Source organism: Halichoerus grypus, chromosome X (assembly GCF_964656455.1).
Source record: "Halichoerus grypus chromosome X, mHalGry1.hap1.1, whole genome shotgun sequence".
Taxonomy (NCBI): Eukaryota; Metazoa; Chordata; class Mammalia; order Carnivora; family Phocidae; genus Halichoerus; species Halichoerus grypus.
Window position 1 is genome coordinate 67,557,695 of NC_135727.1, and position 13,859 is coordinate 67,571,553.

At 37.7% G+C, this 13,859-nt stretch overlaps 1 protein-coding gene and 1 pseudogene across 6 annotated transcripts in view; one reads left to right on the forward strand and one right to left on the reverse strand.

Moving 5' to 3' along the window:
- The window catches only part of ABCB7 (ATP binding cassette subfamily B member 7), a 163,981-nt gene extending 161,006 nt beyond the window's left edge, over nt 1-2,975 (forward strand). For 5 of the 6 annotated variants that reach the window (XM_078064778.1, XM_078064779.1, XM_078064780.1 and 2 more), the window contains one exon: nt 289-2,975. In XM_078064778.1, the coding sequence (XP_077920904.1) occupies nt 289-504 (216 nt within the window). In that variant the 3' untranslated portion in view covers nt 505-2,975. The remainder of the gene's footprint in view (nt 1-288) is intronic. The other variant, XR_013444700.1, reaches the window with a different exon arrangement.
- A 3,268-nt stretch (nt 2,976-6,243) lies between these two features.
- LOC118542848 (large ribosomal subunit protein uL3 pseudogene) lies at nt 6,244-11,091 on the reverse strand (annotated as a pseudogene).
- Between the last annotated feature and the right edge of the window lie 2,768 nt (nt 11,092-13,859).

Here is a 13,859-nt window from a genome sequence, read left to right on the forward strand (position 1 = left end):
TCTGCCCTTCAGAATTAAAAATAAAACATTAAAATTTTATTTAAGTGAAATGGTTTACAGTATATGGAATTTCATAGCTTTTTGTTTGTTCACTGGACTAATAGCTTAACAGGGAAGAAAGCATTCCTACCTCAATTTTTCCTACTTATACTATGGATGAGGAATTGGGAGAGGTATTTTAATGAATGCAAATCCTTCAAAATCGTTAGTTAGAAATTATTATGTATTTTCAGTTATTATGCTAGTTATATGACCTTTTTCTATGTTTCTCTTGCTTTTGCTTTTTAGGGTAAGATAGCTGAACGTGGTACCCACCATGGTTTGCTTGCAAACCCTGGCAGTATCTATTCAGAAATGTGGCATACACAGAGTAGCCGTGTGCAGAACCATAATAACCCCACATGGGATGCAAAGAAAGAAAATGTGTCCAAAGAGGAGGAAAGGAAGAAACTACAAGAAGAAATTGTCAACAGCGTGAAAGGCTGTGGAAACTGTTCCTGCTAAGTTGCACAAGACATTTTTTTTTGACACATTTGCACTGAAGCAGAATTGTTTTATTAAAAAAGAAATCATACATTCCCATTTCTATAATCCTTTTTTTAGGTAAGATTTATTTGAAAAGGAATTTGAGTTTTACATCTTTCACAATATTTCATGTGATGTCTGTATTTAGCCACGAATTATTTTCTTGTTACTGCCTTATTTGTGCCCAAAGCATCGTTTTTGTTACTATTTCACTTTGCCCCATTTCCATTTTGGGGGCCTGATAGCCATTTGATATCCATAACCAGATGAATTACATTGGATTCCAAATTTTAATAGTTTTTTAAATTTCCTTTATGCTGACAGTTTAGATGGAAAGTATCCATTTCTTTTTTTTTTTTAAGAGGACAGTGTAGGTTCATTGTTTCTCCTCCCTCCCCACTGACATACTTCAGTGATAGATACCTACACTTTCATTTTTTAAAGTCTTTGCCACTGTATATCTTTTGGAGGAAAAACCTTAATTCTCATGTATGTATGTAGAATGTTCTTCATCATTAACCAGCATCTCTAGTGATGGGAATTTTATTTTTTCATCAAAATGAGTTATTGCTCTTGTTTGGGACCAAAATTTATGCCTTTCTCTTTAAACACTTAAAACCTTGATGTAATTTGACAGTTGTCATACTGGGAATGATCTAAAAAGCTTAGGAAGTTAATTGCCCTTCTATTTCCATCTTAACTCTAGTGCTTTTGGTGTCTGAAGTTATATAAAGAAACAACTAAATGGAATGTATGCATGCACATATATGTGTGTGTGCACATGCTCACACTTGTATATAAAGCAGCAACCACTTAAAAATTATTAATGACCTTGAGGTAAATAGGAGAAGATTATGTATATGTACTCTAGATGATTGGGACTTTAATCAGTGACACGTCAGAATTTATTACAAGGTCATCCCTTCCTTTTTCAGTAATTTAATGAGTTCCTTTAAATGTGTCATAACAAGAGCCCAAACAAAATGATCAGGTTTTACCTGTTAATAAAATGTTGGTATATGTTCACTTAGAAGCTCCTCTCTTTTCCAATTTGAATAGCTTCTTTTCTTTTTGAAAAAGCTGTTTTCTTTTCATATGATTAGAGGTGGTCTCTAGGCCACTGGATCATGTGGTCATTAACCAGTATTTTCAGCTAATAAAAACTTGAATAACTTAAAAAACACAGTTATTGTAAGGGCCATTAAGTAAGTCTTAAATATTTTCATCATATTAAGATGGTTCTATACAGTGAAATAATAGACAAAAGATTCACTGAGAAGAAAATGTCAAAAAGGCATTTATTATAACAATAATTTTACATTACAATATTACATATTCACATAAAAAGGTATAAAGTATAAATTTTTAAATAAATGTTGAAACTTTTTTTTTAATGGATTGGGATGAATAAGCTACAGTTTTAGAATATGGGCTCTGAAAATGGAGCAAGATGATAGGGTTTTATTTCTTACATCCCTCTATTTTAAAAATTGCATATTTCCTTCCTAAGCAAATCCCAGTTTACAAAAATTAAATTGAAACAAGTAATTTGGGATCAGAAAAACTGATGCCTTCCTGAAGGTTTTTAACATAGAAATATCTTGGTGGACAGATAGGTTCATTTGGAAATTTTTTCGACAGTTCAAGTCTGAGGGTCAGCTGTGAGAATCAGAAAGAGGCCTAGGCATTTGGACAAATTCAAAGTATGCATTTATTTTTCCTTTACGGGGATGTGCACCTTTTACATACCTTTAAGATAAATATTTTGCCTTTTCCCTTAGATGTTGACAAAGATCATTTTGTACAAATGGCTAGTTTAAAAATAAGTTTTAAAGGGCACCTCCGTGGCTCAGTCTGTTAAGCGTTCAACTCTTGATTTCAGGTCATGATCTCAGGGTCGTGAGATCAAGCCCTGCATTGGGCTCTGAGCTGGACATGAAACCTGCTTAAGATACTCTCTCTCCCTCTGCCCCCCCCCAAATAAATAAATAATAAATTAATTAATTTTGCTTAAGGGTAAGATATTTAAAGATTATATGAATTCTTGTTTCCGGGTCACTTTGTCTATGTTGTCGTCTTGCTGTCATCCTTCCTAATTGCTCGGTGTGTTGGTGAGTAGCATCTTTTGCCAGTGTATATTCATAATTCATATATACCTTCTGCCTTTATCATAGGATATTCTGTTGTAGATTAGTAGTTGAAAGGTTTTAAATATATTTGCATTGGCAGCTTTCTTAAATTATAGGAAGTCCCTTTCCCCCCTGCTTTGAGTATATAGATTTTGAATGTAAACTGTATAGTAAATGACAATATTAAGTCAAATAAGCTGGTTAGAACTGATTAGTTAAGACAAAATGACTCAAAAGGGAGGCTCTTTACCAGTTTTATTGTTACAGCAATTTGTGCAGATAATCATTACTAAATAAACAATATGTCTTTGTGACTAGAAATGGGTGGCCCATTGAAGCAACTCTTTTCTGTAATGCATAGGGAGAACTGATATTTTGTCATTCACACATTCAGAGTAAGTATGGATAATCAATAGACACTCTGGGGGTATGGCCTTAGAACCTTATGCAGAAGGTGAAAACTTGGAATTGTCTCAGAGAGAAAGTAATTGTTTGCAGAGTTCATAATGTGGGTAAAATGGTAGTAAATTATAGTGCTTTCACTTAGCATTAAGCTGTCATATTCTTGATGACCAACCAGTGAAAGGCAACTTTCCGTTGCCCCAAGTTTTTCAGTTCTAATGGTTAGGAAGGAAACCTTTGGGGTGGAGAAATTTCTTGACTGCAAAGCATGCAAAACTAGCATTTTGATTAAGTAGAATTAGAATTAATTGTTCTAAATAAAAACAAGTTGGAACAGTTTTGGTTTAAAAAGGCAGTGGATTGTTTTCATATATCCTGTTCTCACACAGCTACAGAACAATGTTTTTCACTGATTACTTTCTATTCCATTTCTACTTCATAAAATTGTAGGATTTTTAGAGTTGGAAGGAATATAGAGGCCTTTAATGTAATTTCCTCATTCGGAAACTGAATTTCAGGAGGAATCACTGGTCTTGCTAGTGACCAAGTTGGAATGAAAACCCTGGTTCTTGACACCTACTCCATTTCTCTTTTGGCTGGACATTTCTACTCAGAAGCTAAGTTTAAAAATATATTGAAGGCTGAGACTTCCAGAATGTTGAATTGAAGAGCTCAGTAGACCTTCTCTCCAGCAAAACAACTTAACTGTTTGAAATTATTTTTTTTAACAATAATTTAAAATCTCTAGAAATTGTCCAAAGAGCATATATCAATTGGGAAAACATTGATTCAAGAAAACCTATTACTTATCAGTAAGAATAGGAAGATTCTGGCATTTGAATTACCTGCATATCCTCTACCATACCAGGTCTGTGTTACAGAAGCTCAACCTTGGGTACTCTATTTAGGCAGGTGTGGTGAAGATGTTGGGAGGAGGTAGGGCTCCTCCCCCAGCTCCCACTCCGGGGTTGTGGTTTCACCTTGGCAGGGGTAGCTGCCTGCATTTCTTACCCCCAACTCTGTGTTGCAGAAATTTATTCCACACAGGCACAGCCAAGAGGACTGGTGATACCTTCCACCACCCAGCCTCCATTCTTTGAGTGGAGGCACTATTATGTGTGCAGGCTGAGAATAGTGAGGCCCTGATTTTTTCCACCCCAGCTTACTCAAAGTTTGGATGTTTCACTCAAGGAGAGGAAAACTGAGAATACCAGGAACTGACACCATGCCCCAGTGCCGCACCACTCATAGAGTGGTGTTTTCACTCTGGGCCCTTTTAGCCCCCAGCTTCGGTTCAGTGGTGCACAGGTTCTTTCTAAGTGGGAAGGTATGCAGTGAGGACAAAGAATTCCACCACTCTGCCTGGGGGACTGACTTCATTTGAAAGAGCATGGAGAACTTTGTCCCTAAGGACATTGTCAAAAACAATGGAGATCTTGGTGGAGAGCAATTAGGCGGAGCTGGTGCAAACAAAGCAGCAGAGCAGCCAGAATTTTAATAAAGAGAAACCAAGAGGGAACCAAAAAGAGCCTTCCTGGGAGCACAGTCAACTCTGGGGATTGAAAAGACTGTGTGCATGTGCTAGGCTGCACCTACTCAGGACAATTAGAGCAGAACATGGGGCAGACTTAAAAGCATTTCCCAGTACATGCAGACCCATCAACACAGAGCAAAAGCTTTGCTGGGTCAAGGAACTTGACCAAACACTGAACAATAGATTGTTCTGATCTAGAGGCGACTATTAGGAACACAGGCTTAAAAATAAAATCACACTCCTCCTTGGCAATCTGGAAGACTATGTGTATGTCTAAAACTGCCCTCCCAGGAAAGAGAAGGAGACTCCCAGTTACTAGTCCTGGCTGAACGTGGGTCAAAAGAAAACCCCCTGACATAGCAGCCTCCAAGCACATACACATCCAATGGTGAAGGGTAAAAATCTTGCCAATAAGTGCATTATGCCCACCCAGAGATAACCCTTAGGTGGCTAGACTAAAAGAGATAACATCAGGCTGCACACTGCAGGGGAAATAACCAAGCAAATACTAATCCCTTATAGGAGGAGGATCATTATCCAGAGTTGCTATAAGATACTATAATAAAATGTCCGCTTTATAACAAAAGATAAGAAATGCAACGAAACAGGAAAGTGTCATGCATACACAGGAAAAACAGGCGGTAAATACTGCTTAAGGGGGCCCAGATGGTAGCTATAGCATATAAAGATTTATAAATAAAGAAATAGAAATTACTTTAAAAGAACCAAATGGAAATTCTGGAGTTGAGAAGTATTTACTAGAGGAACTCAATAGTATATTTGAGCTGGCCAAAGAAAGAATCCACAAACTTGAAGATAGATCAATAGAGATTATGCAATCCGAAGAACAGAGAGAAAAATGAAAAATGTCTTGAAGAGAGATGTGGGACACCATTAAAAATACCAATGTACCTCAAAATGTAAGTAGCAGAGGAGGGGAAAGGAGCAGAAAAAAATATTCAAAGAGATGAATGGAAACATCTAAATTTGACGAAAACTTTTAAACATCAAAAAAGCTCAACAGACACCAATTAGGAAAAACAGATGTTCAAAGCTAAAGGTAAGGCGAAAATTGTAAAAGCAGTAAGAGATAAGTGACATAAGGGAAAACACAGGGAAACACCAATATGATTAACAGGTGAGGTTTCTCATAAACAGTGAAAGCCAGAAGACAGAGGGATTGCATATTCAAATTGCTGAAATTAAAAATCAAGGGATGCCTGGGTGGCTCAGTTGGTTAAGCGTCTGCCTTGGCTCAGGTCATGATCCCAGGGTGTTGGGATCGGGTCCCACATGGGGCTCCCCGCTCCCCCTGCTTGTGCTTGTGCTCTCTCTCTCTGACAAATAAATAAAAACCTTTAAAATTTTTTTGAAAATAAACTATTAATATTATATACAAAACTATCATTCAAAAATGAAGGTGAAATAAAGATGTTACCATATAAGTAAAAAGAAATTGCATTGCTAGTAAATCTGTATTACAAGAAATACAAAGGAAATTATTCAGGCAAAAAGCAGGTGACACCAGACAGTAATTCACACACGCATGTGCACGCACGCACACACACACAGCACCAATAAAGTCACTCATTTAGATACTTAGTAAAAGACAGTATAATTGCATGTTTCTTCTTTCTTTTAGGAAAATTTTTTTCCACTGGAAAATAATGTTTATTGAGATCCCACCAGTTGCACAATCTGCTTCTGACATTAAGCAGCTTCTTCTTGCAGTTCAGTCTTTCATAAGTGGTCCCATGAATGCTTTCTTATCCTCCAGTCTGGAATCAGCCATGGCCAAACTTGGAAGTGGTGTCAATGAACTTAAGGTCAATCTTCAGGGCCTGCTGTTTGATCTGCACCAGCAACAACTTGTGGAGAGTAAGCACTTGCTTCTTGGTTCTCATCACACAGCCTTTCTGCATGACAAAGTCATTGGTCACTTCATCATAGTGGACAAAGCCAACTCGGTTGATGCTCTTGTCAGATCATAATCAGTAGAAGCATTGTTCATGATCAGTTTGCCATCCTTGATGAGATAGGCCTGGCCAATCTTATAGATCTTGTTGATCTCAATGCAGTGATGGTAGCCTTTCTGCCCAGCCCATGCCATGGAGGCCACTTGGGCAGGATGCCATGCCCCAATACAGCCCACCTTGCACAGTCCCTGATGGGTCTTGCAGGGTAGCTTCTTGGTGTGCCAGTGGCTGGTGACCTCTTGTTACCTTTGCCCTTGGTGACACTAATGACATTTATCATCTCATCCTACCCAAACACTTGGTTCACAAGCACCTGCTGTTGCAGGCTCTCACAGGCCTAGTTCAGCTTCTCAGCCACTGTGCCTCTATTCACCTGGATCTCCATGAGGTGGGTTTTCTTCTGGCATAGAGGAAGCAGGGGCATCTGGGTGTGGGTCATGACACGGATGATTTGGCAGTACTTCTTCATGCTGTTGAACTCCTTCTCTAGCTGCTGCTTGCCATCATCATCCTGCCACTTGCAGTATTTGGTTGAAGGCTTTCTTAGACTTATGCCAATTCTTATAGAAGTGTCTTTTGCACTCATCCTGGATGTGTTCAGCAAAGATGGTCTTAAAAGTACAGAGACCTTGAGCGGTTTCTTCATAGCCCATGATGCCCACAACCACCATGGATGGTGCCTCCACAATGGTCACATCCTCCACAATTTCCTTCTTTTTCACCTTGGATCTGGGTCTGTTGACCTCTCACACAATGTGAGTCATGCCAGCCTTGTAGTTGAGCAAAGTTGTGAGGTGGATAGGCTTGGAAGAATCATCCTTGGGGAAGCTCTTCACCTTCCATGGTGCCAGCCACTGTGTTTGTGGGGCAAGAAGCCCAGGGACCTATGTCTGGGAATAGAGAATTTCCTATGAGATGTTCTGCCACCGAATGCTGCCAGTAGAGCAAGAAAATTTTTAAAACTTAAGTTGACTTAGAAAACAACCACATGAAGCAATGTGTATTCTTTTGTTGGGAGTGGAAACAAAGCTGTCTTGGAGTAATGAAAGTAACTCTTGGGAAATGAAACCAGATGATATCCAGAATCCACAAGAACAAATGAAGAGAGCCAGAAATGGTAAATGGTATATACAATGATTAATATAACTATGAATATACACCTCCCTTCTCTTACATGTTTTGAAAGATATAAATCATACAAACTAATAGTTTTAATTATGTATTATTGAGTTTGAGATACACACACACACATATATATAAATGTAACATATATAAATGTAATAGATATAACAATAGTACAAAAAGGTGGTATGGAAAGGAGCTATATAGGAGTAAAGGTTATATACTTCATTGGAATACATTTCAGTGGAAATACGAAGTAAATTCTGAGAAGATAGGATGTATATTGTAAGCCCTAGAAGAACCACTAAGAAAGTAACTAAGAAATATACTTAAAATATTAAAGGGATCAAAATGTTACACTGGAACATACCCACTTAATACAAGAGGAAGGCAATAAGGTAGGACTAGAAAAAAAAGACATGAGGCATATAGAAAAAAATTAAAGTGGAAGATGTAACAATATTAAATATGAATTAAAGAAGTCAAAAGGCAGAGATTGTCAGATTGAATTAAAAAATCAAGATCCAACTTGATCCAACAGGTATCCTGTCTATAGAAGCACTTCATATTCAAAGATACAAATAGGTTGAAAATAAAGGATGGGAAGGGTGCCTGGGTGGCTCAGTAGGTTAGCATCTAACTCTTGGTTTTGGCTCAGGTCATAATCTCATGGGTTGTGAGATTGAGCCCCATATCAGGTTCCATGTTCAGTGAGGAGTCTGCTTGAATATTCTCTCCCTCTGCCCCTCCCCCCACTCTCTTTCTCAAATCTTTTTTTTAAAGAATGGGGTATATATATATATATATATATATATATATATATATATATATATACACACACACATATATACGCACATATATATACATATATATATTCTGCAAAAATGAACCATAAGAGTTGGAAGTGCCTATACTAATATCAGACAAAATAAACTTTATAACAAATAAATGCTACTAGAGATAAAAAGGGATATTTCATAATGATTAGAAATTCTATCAGGAAGATATGACAATTTTAAACATATATGCACCTAAGAACCTATCCAAATACATGAAACAAAACTGACAGAATTGAAGGGAGAAATAGACAACTCAACAATAATAGTGGAAAATTTCAAAGCCTCTTTCAATAATGGATAGAACAACTAGGCAGAAGATCAAGGAACTAAAGACTTAAACAGAATACACATTCTGCCTAAGAGCACATAGAACATTTTTCAGGATAGATCAAATGCTAGGCCAAAAAACAAGTGTCAATAAATTTTAAAAGACTGAAATCATACAAAACATGTTCTATGGCCACAATAAAAATATTAGAAATCAGTAATAGAGGAGGAAAACAGGGGGACCTCAGAAGGAAATTAACTCACATTAAATATGGGTCAAAGAAGAAATCACAAGGGGAAACTAGAAAATATTTGGAGGTGAATGAAAATGGAAAAGCAGAAATGTATGGGATGCAGCTAAAACTGTCATTCAAGGTAATTTTATAGCTGTAAATGCCTATATTTCAAGAGAAGGAATATCTCAAATCAGTAACCTAAACTGCCTTAGGAAACTAGAAAAAGAAGAGCAAACTGAATCGAAAGCTAGCAGAAAGAAAATTTAGAGCATAAGTCAGTGAAATAGAGAATACAAAATCAGTAGAAAAAATTAACAAAGCTACAAGTTTGTTCTTTGGAAAGATTAACAAAATTAAATTTTTAAAATTAAACTGACCAGGAACAAAATAGTGAACACTCACATTAGTAAAAAAAAAAAAAAAAAAAGAATGAAAGGATACCACTGCCAATTTTACAGGTAAAAAAATGTAAAAGACTATTAACAGGGAGGGGAGAAAAGATGGCAGAGTAGGGGACCTCGTTTCAACTGGTCCCTTGAATTTAGCCACATAACTATCAAATCATTCTGAACACCCATGAATTCAACCTGAGATGTAACAGAAGAATATCTGGAACTCTACAAGTAGAAAACGACCACTTTTTGCAAGGTAGGACATGCGGAGAAGTGATTCTGAGGGCATATATCAGAAGATAAATGGTGGGGGGAGGAGCAGGTGCACCATGATAGGGCGACTGCTCTCCATGCCAGGGCCCTACCAAGTGCAGAAGTGCAGGACCATCCTTCCCCCCAGGAGGATAGGTGTGGGTGCACACCACAGGAGTCTGCAGAGTTTGGTACACACAAAAGTGAAGACCATTTATCCCTGAGGGTTTACTGAAGAGAGGGGACTGCAATCTTCCCACTTTGGGCCTAGAGATCAGGCATGGCCACTTTTATTTTGATCCTCTAAAGAGGCGCAGAAAGCCTTCAGGGAACAGAAGCCACACAGAGCAACTTAAAACAGCTTACACTGAGCCCAGCCCCCTGGCAAGGGGCGGTGCAACTCTGCCCAGGCAAAGACACCTGAGAATCAGTGCAGCAGGCCCTTCCCCCAGAAGACCAACTAGAAAAACACATGAACAGCAAGTTTACGGACCACACAGGACTGTAAAACTCCAGTGCTAGGGAAAAATAGTATATAGAATTGAAGGGTTTTTTTTTTCTCATGATTCCTTTATCCTTCAGTTTAAAATTTTCCATTTCTTTTTTTTTTTCCCTTTTCAACTACGTTCTTATTTTATCAACTCTTTGTTTTTTAGTTTTTTTTTAACTTTCATTTCTTACATTTACATTTTATATATTCTTCACTTTTAGCTTCCTTTCACTGTACTCAATTTTCTTTTTGTATATATATATATACATACATATATATATATACTAAAACATATATATATATATATATATGTTTTGCTTTCTTTACAATTTTGGGACTTAGTGTCTTCTAACACACAGACCAAAATACATTCAAAATACATTTTTTTTTACAGTAACATATACCTTGGAGGCATTTTGTATATTTGAAATTTCATTTGCATTTTTAGACAATGGAGTAACTCTTTTGCAGGCTGCACTAAAACATAAACACACCATTGAAGAAAACAGACTATGAATGTTAGCATTCATTTGATGTTTCTGGGCCTGGGCTCTTTCTTGAACTTAGGTTCTGAGCATCCACAATCTCTTCTGTTTGCCCGTCTGCTTCTACTTCTATTTTGTCCTGAATCTCTTTTGCATCTTCACTAAGGCAAGTTCTTATGCTTTCACCCTCTTCTAAGACCCTCTGGACTGCGGTGGGAACACCAGCAGTACTAACGTTAGTGGCAGCAGCAGGAACAATGGCTGGTGTGGGAGGAGGAGCTGGAGGAGTTGGAGGAGATGGAGAAAAGGAAGGAACTGTGGAAGGGGTAATGGGAGCTGGGACACACTCCACTTTCATTTCTTCTGAGGCATTTTCCAGAATCTCCAATTCAAGAGTCAATGGCAACACCTCCTGTTTTACTATTTCCACAATGCTCTCCATGGCTAGTATTGTTTCACTAACTCCCTTCATTTCATTAATTAGATTAGTACTAGAAATCAGTGGAATATCATTAGGTGCTACATGACAGGATTTCTTGCATATATCATCATCAATTACATTTGTTGGTGATGGATCTGATGTCTCTGCACAAAATACAGGGCTGGGTACAGGAATTGTGTCTTCTTTTGAGGAAGAGAGTTCACACCTGTCATCTACAGCAGTGGCGAATATTGGCTAGCTACTAAGCACCAGAGGTGGGGGAAGCAATTGTACTTCGAGCAAGTGGAGAAACTGGTAGGTGATGGAGGCAGAGGAAACTCTGGCATGGATTCTACTGCAGTCGTCTGTTTTGTCCATCCTGTGAGATTATATTCTCTCCCCCCACCTTTTTTTCCCTTTTCCTTTTTCTTTTCTGGTTTCTGACCTCTTCAGATTTATCTGGTGGATATTTCGCTTGGGCCGTGGTTGATATTTTTGATAGTACTCACTTGTTCATCCATTCTTATCTGGGCAAAATGACTAGAAGGAGAAATTCACAACAAAAGAAAGAACCAAAGGTAATACTCCACCACAGATCTAATCAATATGAATATAAGTAAAATGTCAGAACTGGAATTCAAGTTAACAATCATCAAGTTACTAGCTGGGCTTGAAAGAAGCATAAAAAACACTAGAGAATCTCTTAGTTTAGAAATGAGATCTAATCAGGCCAAAATTAAAAATGCACTAACTGAAATGCAGTCTAAATTGAATGCTCTAACAGCTAGGATAAATGAGGCAGAAGAGTCAGTGACATAGGAGACAAGTTGAAGGAAAGTAAGGAAGCTGAGGAAAGGGAGAAAAATAACTATGGACCATGAGGGGAGGCTTCGAGAAATCAGTGATGCCATAAAACTAAACAATATCAGAATTGTTGGGATGCCCAAAGGAGAAGAAAGACAGAAAGGGCCAGAAGGCATATTTAAGCAAATCATAGCTGAGAACTTCCATAATCTGGGGAAGGAAACAGGCGTTCATGTCCAAGAGACAGAACGGACCCCTCCCAAAATCAATAAAAAATAGATCAACACTCAAACATATAATAGTGAAACTTGCAAATTTCAGATATAAAGAGAAAATCCTGAAAGCAGCTCAAGACAAGAGGTTCCTAACCTACAGGGATAGGAACATTAGCCTGGCATCACACCTATCCACAGAAACCTGGCAGGCCAGAAAAGGCTGGCATGATATACTCAGGGTACTAAATGAGAAAAACATGTAGCCAAGAATACTTTATCCAGCAAAGCTGTCATTCAGAATGGAAGGAGAGATAAAGAGCTTCCAGGACAGACAGAAACTGAAAGAATATGTGAACACCAAGCCAGCCCTGCAAGAAATATTAAAGGGGATCTTGTAAATGAAGAGAGAGACCAAGAGTAACATAGACCAGAAAGAAACAGAGACAATCTACAGGAACGAGGACTTTACAGGCAATACAATGGCACTAAATTCGTATCTTTGAATAGTTACTCTGAATGTAAATGGGCTACATGTGCCAATAAAAAGACACAGAGTATCAGATTGGATAAAAAACAAGACCCATCCACATGCTGTCTACAAGAGACTCATTTTAGACCTAAAGACACCTCCAGACTGAAGTGAAGGGGTGGGGAACCATTTATCGTGCTAATGTACTTCAAAAGAAAGCTGGGGTAGCAATCCTCATATCAGACAAATTAGATTTTAATCCAAAGACTGTAGTAAGAGATGAACAGGGACACTATATCATACTTAAAGTGCCTACTCAACAAGCAGATCTAACAATTATAAATATTTATGCTCCTAATTTGGGAGCAGCAAATTATATAAACCAATTAATAACCACATTAAAGAAACACATTGATAATAATACAGTAATAGTAGGGGACTTCAACACCCCACATATAGCAACAGACAGATCATCTAATCAGAAGATAAACAAGGAAACAATGGCTCTAAATGACACACTGGACCAGATCAACTTCACAGACATATACAGAGCATTCTATCCTAAAGCAACAGAATACACATTCTTCTCGAGTGTGCATGGCACATTCTCCAGAATAGATCACATACTGGGTCACAAATCATGTCTCGACTGATACCAAAAGATTGAGATTATTCCCTGCATATTTTCAGATGACAATGCTTTGAAACAGGAACTCAATCACAAGAGGAAATGTGGAAGAAACTCAAACGCTTGGAGGTGAAAGAGCATCCTACTAAAGAATGAATGAGTTAAGCAGGAAATTAAAGAATTTTTCATGGAAACTAATAAAAATGAGAACACAACTGTTCAAAACCTTTGGGATAAAGCAAAGGTGGTCCTAAGAGGGAAGTGCATTGCAATACAAGCCTCTCAAAAAATTAGAAAAATCCCAAATACACAAGCTAACCTTACCCCTAAAGGACCGGGAGAAAGAACAGCAAGTAAAGTCTAAACCAAGCAGGAGAAGAGAAATAATAAAGATTAGAGCAGGAATCAATGAAATAGAAACGAGAAGAACAGTAGAACAGATCAATGAAACTAGAAGCTGGTTCTTTGAAAGCATTAATAAGATTGGTAAACCCCTAGCCAGACTTATCAAAAAGAAAAGAGAAAGAACCCGAATTAGTAAAATCATGAATGAAAGAGGAGAGATCACAACCAACACCAAAGAAATACAATTTTTTTTTTAAAGATTTTATTTATTTATTTGAGAGAGAGAATGAGAGACAGAGAGCATGAAAGGGAGGAGGGTCAGAGGGAG